At 44.0% G+C, this 21,845-nt stretch overlaps 1 protein-coding gene across 2 annotated transcripts in view; it reads left to right on the forward strand.

Moving 5' to 3' along the window:
* Window positions 1-21,845, forward strand: part of EVC2 (EvC ciliary complex subunit 2) — a 270,686-nt gene that overhangs the window by 133,464 nt on the left and 115,377 nt on the right. For both annotated transcript variants that reach the window (XM_040335408.1, XM_040335409.1), the window contains 2 exons: window positions 6,291-6,439; window positions 16,601-16,925. In XM_040335408.1, coding sequence (XP_040191342.1) covers window positions 6,291-6,439; window positions 16,601-16,925 — 474 coding nt within the window. The remainder of the gene's footprint in view (window positions 1-6,290; window positions 6,440-16,600; window positions 16,926-21,845) is intronic.

The following is a 21,845-nucleotide window of genomic DNA, read 5'->3' on the forward strand; positions in this document are numbered from 1 at the left end:
GCAGCAAAGAAAACGCATACAGAAGTCGCGCCCACATATGTAAACAGTGTTAGGTATTGCCATGTTCGTCGGAGCGAGAACAATAATTCTAGCCCTAGACCTCCTCTGTAACTCTAATCTGGTAGCCAATTTTTGTTTTAAAGCGTTGCCTATGGAGATTTTTAGGTACCGTTGTTTGTCGCCATTCCACGAGTGCGTGCAGTTATAAAGCGTGACATGTTTGGTATCTATTTACTTGACGTAACATCATATTTTACATTATACAAAAAAAATTGGGCTAACATTACTGTTTCGTTTTCTTTTAATTCATGAAAGTGTCTTTTTCCCAAAAAGTTGCGTTTTAAAACACCGCTGCACAAATACCGTGTGACATAAAATATTGCAACAATCGCCATTTTATTCTCTAGATTCTCTGCTAAAAATAAATAAATATATATATATTTATATATTTGGGGATTCCAAATAATTTTCTAGCAAAAAATACGGATTTTAACTTGGAAATACCAAATATCAGAAATAGGCTTAGTCAAGAAAGGGTTAAAGGAGTTTAAAGCGTTGCCTATGAAGAATTTTAAGCACCGTAGTTTTTCGCCATTCCACGGGCAGATGCAATTTTAAAGCATGACATGTCAGATATCTATTTTCTCGTAACATCATCTTTCACATTATACGAAATAATTGGCATAACTACTGTTTTTTTGTTTTTAATTCATGAAAGTGTTTTTTTGTTTATCTAAAAAACAGCTGCGCAAATACTGTTTGACAAAAAATTGCAACACCCACTGCTTTATTCTATAGGGCAGGCATGTCCAAAGTCCGGCCCGCGGGCCGAATGCGACCCTTGTTCCGGTTTAATGTGGCCCCCTTGGTAATTTGGATTTATATATCTTTTGCGGCCCCCGGGCTACTAAAGATATATACACCATTGGACGACTGTTCTGTCTATCATAGAAGGCAGGACTTGGTGTTAAAGAGGCCACCGAGAAAACAGGAGATTCACCTGCATGTAATCTGTTAGTGCTCGTCCCGCCCCCTCCCTGTCCCCTCCGAGGCTGCAAATGGGCATGGATCAGGCTGCACCGATGGCAATGGTGAGGATGCATTCATGGCAGTGAGGAGGCTGCATTGATGGGCACTGACCCTTATTTTGCTTCACAGTTCTTTATATTAAAAACAATAATCCCCTGAAACTTCACTCCTAAAGTGAATGTGCGTGTTATACACCGATAAATAAGGTATACATAAAATAACGCTCCCGAGCTCATCCTTAGTCTTGAGCGGCGCTCTGGGATTCGTTGGGGCCACAAAAGATATATATTTATATAGATATCTATCTATCTAAATATCTATAGATATCTAGATAGATAGATACAAATAACACGCCCAAGCTCAACTCTTCACCACACACAGCCACAAAGGCAGGAGAATTCTTGTTGGGTGCTGTATTAGTGCTTGAACAAACACACTTAGGGCCAGATTCTCAAAAGAATTACGCCGGTGTATCTACAGATACACCGGCGTAATTCGAAAATCCCGCCGGTGTATCATTGTTTTGTATTCTCAAAACAAGATACGCCGGAATTAGGCTAGGATCCGACTGGTGTAAGTCACTTACACCATCGGATCCTAAATGCAATACTACGCTGGCCGCTAGGTGGCGTTTACGTCCATTTCAGCGTCGGATATGCAAATGAGCCGATATGCCGATTCCCGAACGTTTTTGCGCCGCTTCGCTGTAGTTTACGTCGTTTCCGGAAAGTGTAAGGTTACCCCTGCTATATGACCCCGTACTTTGCGGCGGCGTACTACGGAGCATGCACAGTGGCCTACGTTTAAGGCCGGCGCATGCGCAATTCGTTCGGCACGGGGGCGCGCTTAATTTAAATACAAGCCGCCCCCTTTGATTTACGCGGGGATACGCCGGGCCATTTAGACTACGCCGCCGCAAATTACGGAGCAAGTGCTTGGAGAATACGGCACTTGCTCCAGTAAGTTGCGGCGTCGTAGTGTTAATGGCATACGCTACGCCCCGTTTGTAGATACGTGGATCTACGAGAATCTGGCCCTTAGACTGAATTTTAATGGTTCAAAGAATGTCAGGCAAAAATGGTCGGCCCTCACTCATGTTCACTTCATCAAATCTGGCCCTCTTTGAAAAAGTTTGAACACCCCTAGGGTCTCTGCTAAAATACAGTTGTGTTCAAAATTATTCAACCCCCCAATGCTGTAAAGGGTTTTAGGGAATTTAGTGTACATTTGTAATTGTATTCAGAATGAAATCCTACAAGGACTTCTTAAAGAACCATATGCAACTAAAATGACATCAATTGGTTTTGTAATACAGTAGTAAATGTTTATTTTGTGAATTCTTCATTTACACAATTATTCAACCCCTTAAAGACTACCACTCTGAAGAACAGAGGTTCATTGAAGTGTTTTCAATCAGGTATTGAAAACACCTGTGGATTTCAGGGAGCAGCAATAAAGCCTAATAAGCACCAATCAGACAGCTTTAAAATGACTGTGATACTCAGCTCCTTCTAGACATTTACTGGTGTGGTTACAAACATGGTGAAGTCAAGAGAATGGTCCAGGAAGACAAGAGAAGAGGTGATTACTCTTCACAGGAAGGGCAATGGCCATAAGAAGATTGCAAAGATGTTAAACATACCAAGAGACACCATAGGAAGCATCATTCGCAAATTCAAGGCAAAGGGCACTGTTGAAACGCTACCTGGTCGTGGCAGAAAGAAGATGCTGACTTTGACTGCTGTGCGCTACCTGAAGCGTAGAGTGGAGAAAAGTCCCCGTGTGACTGCTGAGGAACTGAGAAAAGATTTGTCAGATGTGGGTACTGAAGTTTCTGCTCAGACAATACGGCTCGCGCTGCGTAATGAAGGCCTCCATGCCAGAACTCCCAGGCGCACCTCCTTGCTGTCGCCAAAGAATAAGAAGAGTCGACTGCAGTATGCCAAAAGTCATGTGGACAAACCACAGAAGTTTTGGGATTGTGTTCTGTGGACTGATGAAACAAAATTAGAACTGTATGGGCCCATGGATCAACGCTATGTTTGGAGGAGGAAGAACATGGCCTATGATGAAAAGAACACCTTGCCTACTGTGAAGCATGGCGGGGGGTCAATCATGCTTTGGGGCTGTTTTGCTTCTGCAGGTACAGGGAAGCTTCAGCGTGTGCAAGGTACCATGAATTCTCTTCAGTAACAGGAGATAGTGGATGACAATGTGATGCAGTCCGTCACAAACCTGAGGCTTGGGAGACGTTGGACCTTTCAACAGGACAATGATCCCAAGCATACCTCCAAGTCCACTAGAGCATGGTTGCAGATTAAAGACTGGAACATTTTGGAGTGGCCATCGCAGTCACCAGACTTAAATCCGATTGAGAACCTCTGGTGGGACTTAAAGAAAGCAGTTGCAGTGCGCAAGTCTAAGAATGTGACTGAACTGGAGGCTTTTGCCCATGACGAATGGGCGAAGATACCCGTAGATCGCTGCAAGACACTTGTGTCAAGCTATGCTTCAAGTTTAAAAGCTGTTATAACTGTAAAAGGATGTTGTACTAAGTACTAAGATTGAATGTCACTTGGGGGTTGAATAAAATTGATAATGATGTGAGCACAGAAAAGACATTTGTGGTTATTTCATTATAAATGTTATGTTATATTTGTCTGACCTACACGTGCCTCTTTGATTTAATTGTAAGCAGGATGACTGAATGATCAAAATCAATGTCAAACTGGCCAAAACAATCAATTTCAGTGGGGGTTGAATAATTTTGAATACAACTGTATATATAATGTTTGGGGGTTCTAAGTAATTTTCTAGCATGTAGGTGCAAAGTGTCAGAATTGGCCCAATTGATTGAAAATAAGTGCCATACTGTTTAAAATCCAGTAGTATGCTGTCTCTCAGCTTGCTCTGCACATGCTCAGTTGTTTTCTGTTTTTTTGGCACTGTGCCGAATTTGTATAAGCTGATCTGCTGACAGCCTAAAGATTTACTGCTGCTCAGGAGCTGTGGGTTTCATCAAATTGGCAGCCTCCAGCAAGAAGACACTGGAACAATGCTGGAGACAGTTTACAGAAAACACTTATTTTGGTTGCTTAGTTATTAATGTGGAATGTATGTTCCATTTTTTTTTTATCAAGTTGTGGGTAAAGTTTTGCTTTTAAAGCGGAGTTCTACACTAAAAATGAACTTTCTATTAACAGCTTGTCTTTAAAGGTTTTTTTTTTTCCTAAATAGCTTCCTTTATCTTATTGCAGTCCTCCTTAACTTACCTCATTCTTCGATTTTGCTTTTAAATGTCCTTATTTCTTCTGAGAAATCCTCACTTCCTGTTCTTCTGTGTGTAACTACACACAGTAATGCAAAGCTTTCTCCCTGGTGTGGAGTGTCGTGCTCGCCCCCTCCCTTGGACTTCAGGAGATTCAGGATGCTCTCTGTTGCAGATAGAGAAAGAAGCTGTGTGTTAGTGGGCGTCCTAACACTCCTGTAGTCCAAGGGAGGGGGCGAGCACCAGGGAGAAAGCCTTGCATTACGGTGTGTAGTTACAGACAGAAAAACAGGAAGTGAGGATTTCTGAGAAGAAATTAGGACATTTAAAAGTAAAATCGAAGCATGAGGTAAGTTAAGGAGGACTGGACAAAGCTATTTAGGGAAAACAAATTGTACCTTTACAACCCCTTTAATGTAAAAATAAAAAATAAAAAAACATTTTTTTACTCACTTCTATCTGGCTGTTACTAGGCAAATTTCGTATTCTGCCTAGTTCCTGGTCCTAGGTCGTCCAACTTCCTGTCCTAAGACCCCATTGCCTCCTGGGAAATAATGACACTAATTTCCCAAGAGTCTCTGGGCATTACTGTGCCTAAAAATCACCCAGAATGCACCTCTCCCTGAAAACCAGGAGGAAAAAAGGAACTGGGCTTCACATGCCCACACATATGATGGATACGGCCACAACATGAGCTGGAGGATATAAGGCAAGTGTTTGCAATGATTTGTGGGGCGATTGGGGAGCTATTAATATGTTTTAGGGACTATTTAACTACTTGCCGACCAGCCGCCGGTTATACGGTGGCAGGTCGGCTCCCCTGCCCGAGAGCCCGTAGCTCTACGTCGGCTTTCGAAGCGGCCACTAGAGCCCCCCCCGCTCGTTCCTGACTCCTGTGCGCATGCCCGGAGGGCGCGATCGCCGCCGGAGCACCCGCGATTGCTCGTTACAGAGCGGGGACCGGGAGCTGTGTGTGTCAACACACAGCTCCCGGTCCTGTCAGGGGAGAAATGCCTGACCGTCTGTTCATACAATGTATGAACAGCGATCAGTCATTTCCCCTAGTGAGGCCACCCCCCTACAGTTAGAACACACCCAGGGAACATACGTAACCCCTTCCCCGCCCCCTAGTGTTAACCCCTTCCCTGCCAGTGGCATTTTTATAGTAATCCAATGCATTTTAATAGCACTGATCGCTATAAAAATGGCAATGGTCACAAAAATGTGTCAAAAGTGTCCGAAGTGTCCGCCATAATGTCGCAGTACCGAAAAAAAATCGCTGATCACCGCCATTACTAGTAAAAAAAAAATATTAATAAAAATGTCATAAAACTACCCCCTAGTTTGTAAACACAATAACTTTTGCGCAAACCAGTCAATAAACATTTAATTTTTATTAGGAAAAATATGTAGAAGAATACTTACCGGCCTAAACTGAGGAAAAAAAATGTTTTTTTATATATTTTTGGGGGATATTTATTATAGCAAAAAGTAAAAAATATAATTTTTTTCAAAATTGTCGCTCTATTTTTGTTTATAGCGCAAAAACGAAAAACTGCAGAGGTGATCAAATACCACCAAAAGAAAGCTCTATTTGTGGGGAAAAAAGGACGCCAATTTAGTTTGGGAGCCACGTCGCACGACCGCGCAATCGTCAGTTAAAGCGACGCAGTGCCGAATCGCAAAAAGTGCTCTGGTCTTTGACCAGCAATATGGTCCGGGGGTTAAGTGGTTAATGTGATTAATTTTAGTTTGCAAAAAAAATATGCCCGAAACTCCGCTTTAAGGTTTACTTACACTTAAAGCAGTAACCACCAAAGTATGTTATAATGAACTGGGGGCAGATCGGCTCAGATTAGCATACGCGATACTACTAATTTGTATACTTGGCAATGTACGTAGGTATTAAGGGCTAATTGTTTTATTTAGCAAGTGTTGCGGGTTCCTAGTTAATATTGGCCTTCTTCCTTGTTTTTATCTCTTATGTGCACAGGGGAGATTGCATCAAACGAATGGGGAATCAAAAAGTGAATCACAGGCCAAATCGGCTGATGGCGTTGCTGAAGATGTGAGCGTGACTGACCGCTTGATTGACATCATCGTCTTTGAGGAACCAGAACAAATGCTTCAAGCTTTAGATGAGTGAGTATTTTTTCCCCCCCTCCTGTATTTTTGCCTTGCATCTGCAACCATCAACAAAGAATCCAGATTTCACAAATATAATTAGCCCTCATGGGGCAAGGTTTTTTTTTTTTCTTTCTCGTTAATGCATTTATCAATAGTGGAACCTCAGCTTCTCAAGTAAGAGCGTCTGTCGGTAAATTAATTTTCAGAAAGCTGACGCACAAAAATAAAATAAAATCCCTCAACCTGCCTTTTGTGCAGATCCGCAAAGGACACCTGCTTTGCATAAATTCTTTAAGAGCTACAAATGGCTTTGTGTGGATTCCGTCCCAGCTGACGCAGATGCACCTGCGAATCCGCATTCTCCTCAGGGTCCTCCGAGAGGGAAGATGGATTATATCTTGTAGGTAAAAAGTAATAGGCGTTCATGAATGTTTAGTTTTCTTGTCTTATACTCTGCATTATTTTACAATTAACTCCTTCATGGAGGGGGGGGGATATTGTTGATTCCAGGCAGAAAGGTTTTCCAGTTTTTTTTCTCCTATTTATTTTTGGAGATAAATTGATTTTGTTTGCTATTTGCTGGAAATCCAGTACCGTATTTGCCGGCGTATAAGACGACTCGGCATATAAGACGACCCCCTAACATGCTGCTAAAAACTGTGGTTTTGTAGTCTACTCACCGTATTAGACGACCCCCTTGTGTGGAAGTAATGAAGAAGCCGCAGCCCGCCGGGTGCTCTGTACAGCTGTATTTAGTTTTTGTATATGCGCGCCGCGCTCAGCCAATCCCGATGCACTGTTTTAATTAAATGAAGAAGCCGCAGCCCGCCGGGTGCTCTGTACGGCTGTATGTAGTTTGGATATGCGCGCTCAGCCAATCCCGATGCACTGTGTTGATGACAGAGCATGCTAAGCCTGCTCGGATTGGATAACAACCTCTGCCACATATGCTACATAAATGTAGCCTACTCGGATTGGCAGAGGTCGTTACTCCAATCCGAGCAGGCTTAGCATGCTCTGTCATCACACAGTGCATCGGGATTAGCTAAGCGGCGCATATACAGAATACATGCAGCCGTACAGAGCACCCGGCAGCTGATATCGATCGAGCAGCTGCTATACCCGGCGTATAAGACGACCCCCGGATTTTGGCTGTGTAAAAAGTCGTCTTATACGCCGGAAAATACGGTAAGTCATATAATTTTCTCATAAATTGTGAGAATATACGTGTAAATCTTCCAGTCTGCAGACAATCACTTAAAGCGGGGGTTCACCCGTACATAACAATTTTTTCCCTTAGCTTCATGCTCGTTTTGTCTAGGGGAATCGGCTAGTTGTTTTAAAATATGAGCTGTACTTACCGTTTACGAGATGCATCTTCTCCGCCGCTTCCGGGTATGGGCTGCGGGACTGGGCGTTCCTATTTTGATTGACAGTCTTCCGAGAGGCTTCCGACGGTCGCATCCATCGCGTCACGATTTTCCAAAAGAAGCCGAACGTCGGTGCGCAGGCGCAGTATAGAGCCGCACCGACGTTCGGCTTCTTTCGGCTACTAGTGACGCGATGGATGCGACCGTCGGAAGCCTCTCGGAAGACTGTCAATCAAGAAGGAACGCCCGCTCCCGAAGACCCATACCCGGAAGCGACGGAGAAAATGCATCTCGAAAACGGTAAGTACTGCTCATATTTTAAAACAACTAGCCGATTCCCCTAGACAAAACGAGCATCCATCTAAGGGGAAAAATTGTTTTATGGGTGAACTCCCGCTTTAAAGCAGACATGTCCAAAGCCCGACCTGCAAGCCCCACTGGTAATTTGTGTATACAGGTGAAACTCAAAAAAATTCAAAATCGTACAAAAGTTTGTTTATTTCACTAATGCAACTTAAAAGGTGAAACTAATATATGAGACTCATTACATGCAAAGCAAGATAGTTCAAGCCGTGATTTGTCATAATTGTGATGATTATGACTTACAGCTCATGAAAAGCCCAAATCCACAATCTCATAAAATTAGAATATTACATGCAATCAATAATACAAGGATTGTACATAGAACAACATTGGACCTCTGAAAAGTAGAAGCATGCATATGTACTCAGTACTTGGTTTGTGCCCTTTTTGCAACAATTACTGCCTCAATGCGGCGTGGCATGGAAGCCATCAGCCTGTGGCACTGCTGAGGTGTTATGGAAGACCAGGATGCTTCAATAGCGGCCTTCAGCTCTTCTGCATTGTTCGGTCTCATGTCTCTCATCTTTCTCTTGGCGATGCCCCATAGATTCTCTATGGGGTTCAGGTCAGGCGAGTTTTCTGGCCAATCAAGCACAGTAATCCCACGGTCATTGAACCAGGTTTTGGTGCTTTTGGCAGTGTGGGCAGGTGCCATGTAGTGCTGGAAAATGAAGTCAGTATCCCCATAGAGCTCGTCTGCGGAAGGAAGCATGAAGTGCTTCAAAATCTCCTGGTAGACGGCTGCGATGACCCCGGACTTAAAGTGGAATTTCCATCCCAATTTTTTTTTTTCATTATTGTGCTCATTGGACCTAAAAAAGTAAAAAAAAAATAAATGTTTTTATTCATCTGGAAATGCCTGTTGCTATGCGGTCCCACGAAATCTGCCTTTGAAAGCACCTAGGATTCTGACATCATCTCCCTCTAATGCTCCTGGGAAATGTGTGTCATCATTTCCCAGGATGCAGTGCGCTGTCCAATTATCACTCCCCATCCAAGACTTCCAGGAAGTAAGTGCCTGTAGGCTTCACAATGCCCACAAGTAAAATGACAACGGTGTAGATATAGTTTTATAAACTATCTTTTTTGAATATCTATGCGGATCGGTGGCGGATTGTAAAATAGTAAGTGACCGGATTTATATTATAAAAACGCATGATGAAAGGACATACATTTAAAAAATGCTAATTGTGGTTGGAACTCCGCTTTAATGAAGCACAATGGACCAACACCAGCAGATGAAATGGCTCCCCAAATCAACACAGACTGTGGAAACTTCACACAGGACTTGAAGCATCTTGCAGTGTGTGCCTCTCCATTCTTCCTCCATACTCCGGAAAAGAGGACTTTGGACCACTGGCAACAGACTGGGTGTGTTTTTCTTTAGCGCAGGTAAGACGCTTCTGACGTTGTTTGTTGTTCAGGAGGCTTGACAAGAGGAATACGACATTTGTCGCCCATGTCCAGGATCCGTCTGTGTGTGGTGGCTCTTGATGCACTGACTCCAGCCTCAGTCCACTCCTTGTGAAAGACCTCTCCAGGCTGCGGTCATCCCTGCTGCTTTTGCACCTTTTTCTTCCACACTTTTCCCTTCTACATAACTTTCTATTAATGTGCTTTGATACAGCACTTTGGGAACATCCAACTTCTTTTGCAATTACCTTTGAGGCTTTCCCTCCTTATGGAGGGTGTGACTGAATGAAAAAAATCAATGATGGTTTTCTGCACAACTGTCAGGTCAGCAGTCTTTCCCATGATTGTGATTCCTACTGAGCCAGACTGAGAGACCATTTAAAGCAGGGATAAGCAATTAGCGGACCTCCAGATGTTGCCAAACTACAAGTCCCATGAGGCATAGCGAGACTCTGACAGCATCAAGCATGACACCCAGAGGCAGAGGCATGATGGGACTTGTAGTTTGGCAACAGCTGGAGGTCCGCTAATTGCTTATCCCTGATTTAAAGGCTCAGGAACCCTTTGCAGGTGTTATGGCTTAATTAGCTGATTAGAGTGGGACACTTTGAGCCTAGAATATTGCACCTTTTCACAATATTCAAATTTTCTGAGATTGTGGATTTGGGGTTTTCATGAGCTGTAAGCCATAATCATCACAATTATGACAAATCACAGCTTGAACTTTCTTGCTTTGCATGTAATGAGTCTATCTCATATATTAGTTTCACCTTTTAAGTTGCATTAGTGAAATAAATGAACTTTTGCACGATATTCAAATTTTTCGAGTTTCACCTGTATATATCTTTTGTGGCCCCCAACGAATCACTGAGCACCACTCTGCCCTCTGGGATTTGTTGGGGGGCCAGAGGCGGGCGCAGAGGACACATCTGACAACAGAAGCCCCATAGTAAGTCTATGGGTGATGTCACTCTCCATTCATTTGACAGCCGTTGTCCGCTTTGTTCTCTGCAGAGCTTCTGCCGCTGGAGATTGGGTTGGATCAGCTTCCGAAAAGGTATTTGCAGTGCCTTGAAAAAGTATTCATACCTCCTTGAAGTTTTCCACATTTTGTCATGTTACAACCATAAACATAAATGTATTTTATGTGATGGACCAACACAAAGTGGCACATAATTGTGAAGTGAAAGGAAAATTATAAATGGTTTTCAAAATGTTTTACAAATAAATATGTGAAAAGTGTGGTGTGCATTTGTATTCAGCCCCCCTGAGTCAATCCTTTGTAGAACCTCCTTTCACTGCAATTAGAGCTGCAAGTCTTTTTGGGGATGTCTCTACCAGCTTTGCACATCTAGAGAGTGACATTTGTGCCCATTCTTCTTTGCAAAATAGCTCAAGCTCTGTCAGATTGGATGGAGAACATCTGTGAACAGCAGATTCTCAATTGGATTTAGGTTTGGACAATATGAATTGATCTAAACCATTCCATTGTAGCTCTGGCTGTATGTTTATGGTCGTTGTCCTGCTGGAAGGTGAAGCTCCGCCCCAGTCTCATGTCTTTTGCAGACTGACAGGTTTTCTTCCAAGACCTTTTTCACACTGGGGCGTTTTTTAGACATTTCAGCGCTAAAAATAGCGCCTGAAAAGCGCCTCTCAAGCCTCCCCAGTGGAAAAGCCCAAGTGCTGGGGTGGTGCGCTTGCAGGATGGGAAAAAAAGTCCTACAATCAGCATCTTTGGGATGGTACGGGAGAGGTGTATACACCCCTCCTACACCGCCTCTGTCATTGCAATGGGCACAGCTGCCGAAGCGCCTGCAAAGCACTTCGGCAGCACCGCTTTTCAAGCGTTTTTAACCCTTTCCTCGGCCGCTAGCGGGGGATGAAAGTTCCCCGCTAGAGGTCGAAACCCGCCACTAAAACTAGCGACGCTTTATCGCTAATGCCCCTGCCCCAGTGTGAAAGTAGCCTAACCTTGCCCTGTATTTGGCTCCATCTATCTTCCCATCAACTCTGACCAGCTTCCCTGTTCCTGCTGAAGAAAGGCATCCCCACGACATGATGCTGCCACCACCATGTTTCACGGTGGGGATGGTGTGTTCAGGGTGATGTGCAGTGTTAGTTTTCCACCAAACAAGGTTTTTTTGTTTTTAGGCCAAAAGGTTACATGTTGGTCTCATCTTACCAGAGCACCTTCTTCCACATGTTTGCTGTGTCCTCCACATGACTTCTCACAAACTGCAAATGAGACTTCTTATGGCTTGCTTAAAACAATGTCTTTCTTCTTGCCACTCTTCCATTAAAGTGGATGTAAATCCTATAAAAAAAAATTGCAAGATAAAGCATACTAGCTCATTATGAATTACTTTCCTCAATTTAAAGCCCCTGCAGCGGTCCTCATACCCCCCTCCAGCCGGCGACATCTCTCCTGGGGGTTACTTCCTGGTATCATGGCTCCGGAGCCGCAATGACTTCACTCCTGTGCATGTGCATACGTGCCGTTGCTTCGGCTTGCTCTAGTACGCATGTGCCTATGACATCGGCACACGCAGGGGAAAGACTATATCTCCTAAACTGTGCAGGTTTAGGAGATATCCTGGGTAGCTACAGGTAAGCCTTATTATAGGTTTACCTGTAGCATAAAGTGGTTGTAAAGGGTTTACAACCACTTTAAGGCCAGATTTGTGGAGTGCACTGGTTGTCCTGTGGACAGATTCTCCAAACTGAGCTGTGGATCTCTGCAGCTCCTCCAGAGTTACCATGGGCCTCTTGGCTCTTCTCCGATTAATGCTCTCCTTGCCCGGCCTGTCAGTTTAGGTGAACGGCCATGACTTGGTAGGTTTGCAGTTGTGTCATACTCTTTCCATTTTCGGATGATGGATTGAACAGTGCTCCATGAGATATTCAAAGCTTGGGATATTTTTTTATAACCTAACCCTGCTTTAAACTTCTCCCTGACCTGTCCCTGTCTGGTGTGTTCAATGCCCTTCATGATGCTGTTTGTTTACTAAGGTTCTCTAACTGAGGGCATCACAGAAGAGCTATATTTATACTGAGATTAAATTACAGACAGGTGGGCTCTATTAACTAATTAGGTGACTTTTGAAGGCAATTGGTTCAACTAGATTTTAATTAGGGGTATCAGAGTAAAGGGGGCTAAATACAAATGCACGCCACACTTTTCAGATATTTATTAGTAAAAAAAAATGGAAAACCATTCATCATTTTCCATCCACTTCACAATTATGTGTCACTTTGTGTTGGTCTATCACATAAACTCAATGGCCCGGATTCAGGTACGACTTGCGCATTATTTGCGGAGGCACAGGGCAACGATTTTGCCCTCCACCCCCGCAAATAATTTGCGCTGCCCTCGATTCACGGAGCAGTAGCTCCGTAAATTGCGAGGGCGCGCCGGCAAAATTGCCCGGCGTAAGCGCGCGCAATGTAAATGATCCCGCCGGGGATGGGAATCATTTAAATTAGGCGCGCTCCCGCGCCGAGCGTACAGCGCATGCTCCGTCGGGAAACTTTCCCGACGTGCATTGCGGCAAATGACGTAACAAGGACGTTGTGAAGGATGCTTCAGTTTAAATTCTCCCTGCTTGGTTAATGCTGTGTTAGAAGGTGATTTCAGGTGTAACTCCCTCTGCTAACAGGCTGTTGAAATGTTAATTGATCTAGTGTGTTGTGTGAAGAAGCCCTGTGGTTACTGTTTACTGTGATTAGAAGGGGCTCAGGTTAATTATTCTGATTGCTTCATTGTGGTCAGGCTGTCTAGATAATGTATTCTGTTACACCTAGTAATTAACTCCACAGATGTCATTATCTAAAGAAAATGTGTTTTCAGAATCGGCTCCGAAATGTCTGCCCATGATCTGTATGGAAGCCCCAGTGTGAGGGGGGCGGAGATTTGTCATTGTAAGGCCCCATACACACGAGAGGATTTATCCGCGAATTCGGTCCAGCGGACCGTTTCCGCGGATAAATCCTCTCGAGGATTTCAGCGGATCTCCATGCGATGGAGTGTACACACCATCGCATTGAAATCCGCGCCGAAATCCTCTGGCGATGACGTGTCGCGCCGTCGCCGCGATTATGACGCGGCGGCGTGCGCGAGGCTGTCATATAAGGAATTCCACGCATGCGTCGAATCATTACGACGCATGCAGGGGATCCCTTCGGACGGATGGATCCGGTGAGTCTATACAGACCAGCGGATCCATCCGTTGGGATGGATTCCAGCGGATAGATTTGTTTAGCATGTCGGCAAATATTTGATCTGCTGGAATCCATCCCAGGGGAAAAATATCCGCGGAAACAGATCCGCTGGAGTGTACACACCATAGGATCTATCCGCTGAAACCCATTCGCTGGGATTTTTCAGCGGATGGATTCTATCGTGTGTATGGGGCCTAACAGTTTTGGAAATTATATATAAGCTGTGTGTTATACTATTAAAGTCTGTCTGGTTCCAGCATTCAGCCTTGCCTCATGTGTGGATTATTCTGTGATGTTCTGTTATGGGAAGAAGGGACTGTTTGACGGGGATATCATACCGATACCGTCACAGACGTCATTTGCTTCAAAGTGAACGTGAATGGCGTCCAGCGCCATTCACGATTCACTTACGCAAACGACGTAAAATTCGAACGTCGCCACGCGGGAACGTCGGGTATCCTATAGCATTGGCTGCGCCTGCTATTAGGATGTGTAACCTTATGCGAAACCCGACGTACGCAAACTACGTAATTTGCGTATGCAGGGCTCGCGCAACGTTGTGAATCGGTGTTAGTATGCAATTTGCATACTATACACAGATCACAATGGGAGCGCCCCCTAGCGGCCAACGCAAGAATGCAGCCTAAAATCTGCGTGGCATAAGAGCCTTATGCCACGCAGATTTTAGGCTGCAGTCGGCGTAGCGATGTTCCTGAATCGGGAGCATTCGCTACGCCGGAGCAAGTAAGCAATTGCGCTGTGTAACCGATGGTTACACAGGCGCAATTGCTTCTTGAATCTGGCCCAATATGTTTACATTTTTGGTTGTAATATGATAAAATGTGGAAAATGTCAAGGGGTATGAAGACTTTTTCAAGGCACTGTATACTGATTTTTTTCTTTACAGGTTAGTGTTAGATTGTGGATGATGTCTATAGGGATTTTCTTTTTAGGGTGGACTTTTACTTTAAGTTTTGGAGTTTATTCGTTGCTTCTTTATGATAGAATTTTATGGGGCAGGTTCACTTTATGTTCTGTGCGCTTTGTCTGTGCTTATCCTAGTGTAACAGAACACAAAGTGATAGAATGCTCGCAGATGATGCTTCTGAAGACAGCCGTTGTATGAATTGAGTTGGATCATTTTGAGTGACAGTGATGGGCATGGCAACTAACTTCATCAGATTAACCTTTCGTGCCATGCTGTTCAGTGGTCCTGTGATCATACAGCTGCCTGACTTCTGCTCTTTATCATGTCGTGTGTTAATATGTTCTCTGTTTGCTGACAAGATAGATAGATTGTGGTGGAGATAAGAATCTGTCTTGCATCAGAAAGCTTTCCCTTTTTATGTGTGCTGAATGTTTGATTGTGGGAAGTGTCAGGGAGATTTACGAGTAATAGTATCAGTGGACGTGAGATGATTGTCACACATGCAGTCATTTTGCCCTGGCCCATTAACAATCCTTAGGTCCTAGTAAACACCATTGGTCTTGTACTTTTTCTCCCATTAGCATATACAGTATGTGACAGTAGTAAGAAGAGCAAAACTGTAGTCCTTAAAGTGTTTATTGGTACATCAAAGTGATAATAAAACAATCATTTTGATGCGTTTCAGCAACAGCCTTAGTCGTAGCTATGCCAGCTATAGCAGCTTCAACTAAGGCTATTGCCAAAACGCATCAGTATTATTGTTTTAATGTCACTTTGATGTACCAATAAATGACACTTCCAGGACTACAGTTTTGCCGGCTCTTTGTACTACTGTTGCATTGGACTGTGTTGGGACACATCGAGCGTCGGCACCTGTGAGTGGACCTGGTGTATGGATTGGGTTGTCCCTGCAGAGGGCGCTGTTACCTTTCTTCTAGGGTTGTCCCGATACTAGCATCGGTATCGGGACCGATACTGAGCATTTGCGCGAGTACTTGTGCTCCCGATGCCTGTTGCCGATACCTGGGATGGGAGAAGTCAGTGAGCAGAGGGCGGAGAGGGGTGGAGAGCAGAGCGGAGTGGAGAGTCCGCAGGCGGTTAAGCCTGCAGCCGCATCATGATCCATCGGCGACCGGAGCCATCACATTCGGTAAAGGAAGTGATGCTCCGTGTTGCCGGTACACTGTCAGTGCCTGAAAATCTGCAACGCCCATCTTGTTACACCCAGCCCAAGTAGTTTGGGCTGGCTGTAACAAGATGTCCGCTGCTGCTTTATTGAGGCCGAAAGCAGGGTGTACCAAGATGGGGGTCACAGAGGCAGCATAGAAAAATAAATCCTCTCATCCCTATAAATGCCAGCCATCAATCAGTGCTCATCAGTGACATCTGTTAGTGCCCATCCAGCCAGTACCACTGCCAGCCATCAGTGTGTGCCACCTATCAGTGCTTATCATTGCGTGCCACCCATCAGTGCGTACCACCCATCAGTGCGTGCCACCTATCGGTGCCCATCAGTGTGTGCCACCTATCGGTGCCCATCAGTGCGTGCATAATTATAAAGAAGATATTAGTCTGTATTGTGGCTTGAAAACTGTCACATGACATTAAAAAAATATCGGTAATCGGTATTGGCGAGTACTTGAATTTTGTTTTGCTGCACCAGGTGACACCAACCCTAGTGACGCCACTGGGGAACAGAAAAAGTAAGTGATTGAAAACCTGTTTTTTTATTAGTGATAGAAAGTAGTGCAAACTCCCAAAATCAAGCAGTTTGGAAGACACTGATCAAGTTGCAATGGGTACTTTTACCTTTCACTGGCTATGTTGCTTTGATTGCTTTACCTGTAATCTGTAGTGACTTTATATTTTTCTGTCTCTTTGCAGCTCGGAGATAGCTGGTCTGACTCAGGCAGATGCATATTTAGAAGTGTGTCGGATTCAGGTCTGCAAAGATGTGACTGGGATTCTGCTGAAAGAAATGACAGGGGCTGGGACCCTCTACTCACTAGAGGAAAAGAAAATAAGTTCTGTCGTGAGGGGTCACTGGCGTGACCTTGAGAAGAAAATACAAGAGGAACATCATAGAAAGATGGTAGCTTTGACAGCGGAATGCAATTTGGACACCAAGAAACAGATGGAGGCTCAGCATCGGCAACAGAAGGAGGCCAGCGTAGAGGCAGAGGCAATCATGAAACATGCAGAGGAAAAGGTAGGCCATGCTTAGATGCAGGAGCACATTTATTTATTCTATTGTCTGCATAGTTAGAAACCCCTTTTAATGGTGTTGAAGGAAAACCTGTTTTCTGGGAGATAACAGGGATGTCATATCTGGCTACATTTTGACAATGCTAGTTGCCTGGCTGTCCCAGTGCTTCCTGAAACACTGACTTGTGACAAGTATGCAAATCGGAAAAATGAAACTGAAGTCAGTGCAAACTTGTTGCAAACTTTTTTTTTTTTTTTTTAACCAAGTCATACCTAGTAAAGAATATACATGCCAACCTTTCCTGTGCCATTGAAGTTCTCCATTCCAATGCTCATAAATCTGAAGGGAAACTAAGGCCCTTTCACACGGGTGGACCGTTGAGGTCTGCCTGTCAGTTTTTTCGGCAGACCTGAACAGGCGCTCCATACAAGTCTATGAAGCGTCAAATGTCAGCGGTGACCATGGCAATACGTCGTCATCCTTCCTGGTGAATCGGATCGGGTGAGATCTGATGAAAACGGAAATGCTGACGGTTTTCGTCTGATCTCTCCATAGACAAGCAGCGGCGCTCGACAAGCCCCTCCCCGCTGAGAGGGACCTGTCATCCGCCGGATCAACGGAGAGATATCCCTCTGAGCTGGCGGATGCCGCTGGCTGATCCGCCTTGTGTGAATGAGGCCTAACACTTTTGTCAATCTTTTGGGTCCCCGCAGGTACTTGCTGCTGACTTCCCACATCACTACTGTTCCCCTTAATGGGTGCAGGTCAGATGGAGAAAGCTGTACTAACTGCAGGGAACCACAGAGCTTGACACAATTAGAAGTGTTGGATTCCCTATAGATTTTACTTGAAGATTTCTGAGGATTGGAGCAGAGTAAGGCCCTTTTCACATGGGGCGGACCAGTAATGATCGGCCCCGTGAACCTCCGCTTGCTCAGCGGGGATCGCTCTGTATAACCCCTGCTGAGCCGGCGGATGACAGGGCGGTCCCCGCACACTGTGCAGGGACCGCCCTGTCTTTTCTCCGCTCTCCCCTATGGGGGATCGGATGACCACAGACCGTCTGTCCGTGTTCATCCGATCCGATCTGCCAGACGGATGGAAAAGTAGGTTTTTCCTCCGTCACACTTTGGCGGATCGGAGCGGGTCAGATGTCTGCGGGGCATGTCACCGTTGACATCCGTGGCTCCATAGAGGAGCACGGAGCGCCCGTTCAGGTCCGGCTAAAAAACTAACAGGCGGACCTGAACGGGCCGCCCGTGTAAAAGAGCCCTTAGGGTTACGTTTTATGAATGTGTATGAGTCGTGGCAGGCTATTTCTGCAGTTCCATTTATTGACAGCACTTCAGAAACCACCTTTGGGTGATCAGTGTGCAGGCTGGGATCGTATAACAGAAACAGTGTACAGAGCTGATCTGAGTGGCTCTGTAACTTGTGATCCTTGTTGTGACCGATCACAAATGTAAACACTATAGCATTTGCTATAGCTGTGAATTTTTATGTACGTGTGATTTTTTTTGTTTTTTATTTTCAATACATTTGCAAAGATTTCAAACAAATGTCTTTCACGTTGTCATTATGGGGTATTGTTTGTAGAATTTTGAGGAAAATAATGAATTTAATACATTTTGGAAAAAAAAATGTAACATAACAAAATGTGGAAAAAGTGAATACTTTCTGGATGTAGAACAAAAAAGTGTAGCGCTAATTATATGTGAACTGACAGAGAAAAATGTAAAATAAATCTCAAAACCGTAGATAAATAGCACCAAAAGTGCTCAAAGTACATAAATAAGAACCAAAAATAAATCAAAATTCATTGGAATGATAAAGTCCCATAGAAAATTCAAAAGAATATATTAGTCCAACAAAATGTGACTTAGTGTTGAGAACATGAAGTGAAGATATGTCATAAATCCACCACCAAGGTAAATTGGAGGCTTACCAGAATGTATGGACCCAATTAAGCATATACTTAGTGGGTCGTAAAGGCTAGAAGTAATGATGTCCTGATTCCGGAGCATTCTTTTGTCTATTGTGTTAATTAAGTCTGGCTCCTAAGATATTTCATTGTGCTATGCTAACTAACCCTGCATTGTGTGAAAGTTCTATTGATGATAGATATGTGTTGGCAGTCTGAAAGGTCAGATGTCTGACCTTTCAGGTGTAGTGGTTTAGCATGTCAATTATGTTTACTAAAGGAATGTGTTTTATGTAGCAGGTGAGAACAACTTATCGCAGAGTCAGAACGTCTGGGTAATGAGTAGTAATTAGCTCATCTGAATGTCATTATCTAACGGAATGTGTATTGAAGTTCCTTGTGTCATGTGTGGGTGGAGTTGTGTCATTGTCCAGATTTGGTTTCTAACTGTATATAACCAGCCTGAGTTTACCATTAAAGTGTTGATCCGTTTGGAACCAGAGAACAGAGCTGCGTGTCTCGTTATTCTGGGGAATGGAATGGGTCTTGTCTGGATTGTGGAGTGGCGGATAAGCTGTCTTGGGTTGGTGGAATGGAATATCGTAAACGGCGTTAACCCCTGACCACTACACCACCTCTGGAGGGAGTCTATTCCACATTTTCACAGCTCTTACTTAGAAGAAACCTTTCCGTATTTGGAGATGAAATCTCTTTTCCTCTAGACGTAAAGAGTGCCCCCTTGTCCTCAGTGTTGACCGTAAAGTGAATAACTCAACACCAAGTTCACTAATATGGACCCAAAATATTTGTACATGTTGATTATATCCCTCTTTATTCTCCTCTTGTCAAGAGTGAATAAATGTATTTCTTCTAATCTTTCCTCATAGCTGAGCTCCTCCATGCCTCTTATCAGTTTGGTTGCCCTTCTCTGCACTTTCTCCAGTTCTCTGATATCCTTTTTGAGAACTGGAGCCCAAAACTGAACTGCATATTCCAGATGAGGTCTTACTAATGATTTGTACAGGGGCAAAAGGATATCTCTCTCTCTGGAGTCCATACCTCTCTTAATACAAGAAAGGACTTTGCTCGCTTTGGAAACCGCAGCTTGGCCTTGCATGCTATTATTGAGCTTATGATCCCCCAGATCATTTTCCACTACAGATCCCCCCAGTTGTACTCCCCCTAGTATGTATGATGCATGCATATTCTTAGCCCCCAAGTGCATAACTTTACATTTATCAACATTAAACCTTATGTGCCGAATATTCGCCCAATTACACAGAGCATTGAGGTTGGCTTGTAAATTGGAGACATCCTGTAAAGACGTTATTCCACTGCATAGTTAGTCAACTAAAATGTTTTTGTTGGTTTTAGTCGAGAAAATTAACACTGCCTGCATGTAGAACATGGAGCTGTGATGCACGAGGAAAAAAAAAAAGAAATGGAGTCTGGACCACCCAAGCAGCAATGATAACAAAAAAATCCCAAAAAACAAAGTGGAGTTCTGCTTTAACCTAGCACAGTAATATGGGGCATTCTGAGTCATGCCTCATTGTCAACTTACATGATGAATAAAATGACTAACAGACCCTGGAGGTTTTTAAACTTAAAAGGTCATTGTAAACACCAGTGAAGGGTGCGGAAAAATGGTCTGATAGCATTTCATGTACAAATCAGTTGTGTTAATAGAGAAGGGATGTGGAGGGACAGGGGCTGCCTGGAAGAGAGGAACATTAATAGGTTCTGCAAACTACCATTATTATAGCTGACACATGCCATGAATCCGTAATCGTTTACACTGCTGCACTGACTGCTCTTTTTGTTTTAAGGCAAGGACAGGATGGTGTTTGTAATTGTGGTGTCAGCACACCTCTGAATAGCGCAGGCAGGGTTTGTAAGGGTTTGGAATAGAATGACTGAATGCTGATAGATCCTGTATATGACATCTCATGATCTACAATCGGCGGAGGACAAACCTGGAGGAGGAAGGCACCCTGACCAGGGTAGGAGGTGATGACCTGCTGTGCCAGGGTCAAACCAAGGGAAATCAGACCAGAAATATCACGTAAGAGACTAGGAGCCAGTCATTAGACTTGGTTAGTTCTTCTGCCTATTCAGCCTCTGTTTAGTCAAACTACTTGCATTTAAAGTATAACTAAAGGCAAAACGTTTTTGTATTTTTTGGCTTTGGATAGAGTGGAGAGAGGTTAGAGCACCTATCAGGCTTTTATCGCTGTCTGTGCCCCCACTACAGAGAGATTCACCCTCTATATTTGTCCTGTTTACCATTATCATTGAAAGTGAAAGTAAAAAAATCCCAAATTGTGGATTGTCCCCAAAAAATTAATAGAGGGAATTTATTCCAATGGGGGAACAAGTTCTGGTGACCTGGGGGGGCCCCAAGGGATTCCATTATTTTGCAAAGATTTCCTATTGCTTACTGTTTTGACTATGGGACAGTGAAGGGAAATCTTCCCAATAAGGGAAAAAAAAATAAAAAATCTAACAGGGGCTACAAATTGTTTACCCGATGCAGAGCGTACGCAAATATGCAGCCCCAAACCCAACTAAAGATTCTCCCTTGCGCTTATATACCCTTCCTCTCAGACAAGAACGGCCAATGTACTGCAAAATGTCCCCTATGTCATCAGTCAAGACCATCTCTAATGCCGCATACACACGATCAGTCCATCCGATGAGAATGGACCGATGGACCATTTTCATCGATTAACCGATGAAGCAGACTGATGGTCCGTCGCGTCTACACACCATCGGTTAAAAAAACGATTGTGTCAGGTTTGATCTAGGTCAGTGCCAGGGTTAGTGTTTGGGTCAAGGTCAGGGTCAGGTTTGTTTGTTTTTGTGCCAAAATATTTTTTTTTTAATTAGTATAGTTGACAGTGGCCCAGATTCAGTAAGCAATTGCGCCTGCGTAACCATAGGTTACGCAGTGCAATTGCTTACTTGCTCCGGCGTTACGAATGCTGCTTATTCAGGAACAT

This window comes from Rana temporaria, chromosome 1, assembly GCF_905171775.1.
Source record: "Rana temporaria chromosome 1, aRanTem1.1, whole genome shotgun sequence".
In the NCBI taxonomy this organism is placed as follows: domain Eukaryota; kingdom Metazoa; phylum Chordata; class Amphibia; order Anura; family Ranidae; genus Rana; species Rana temporaria.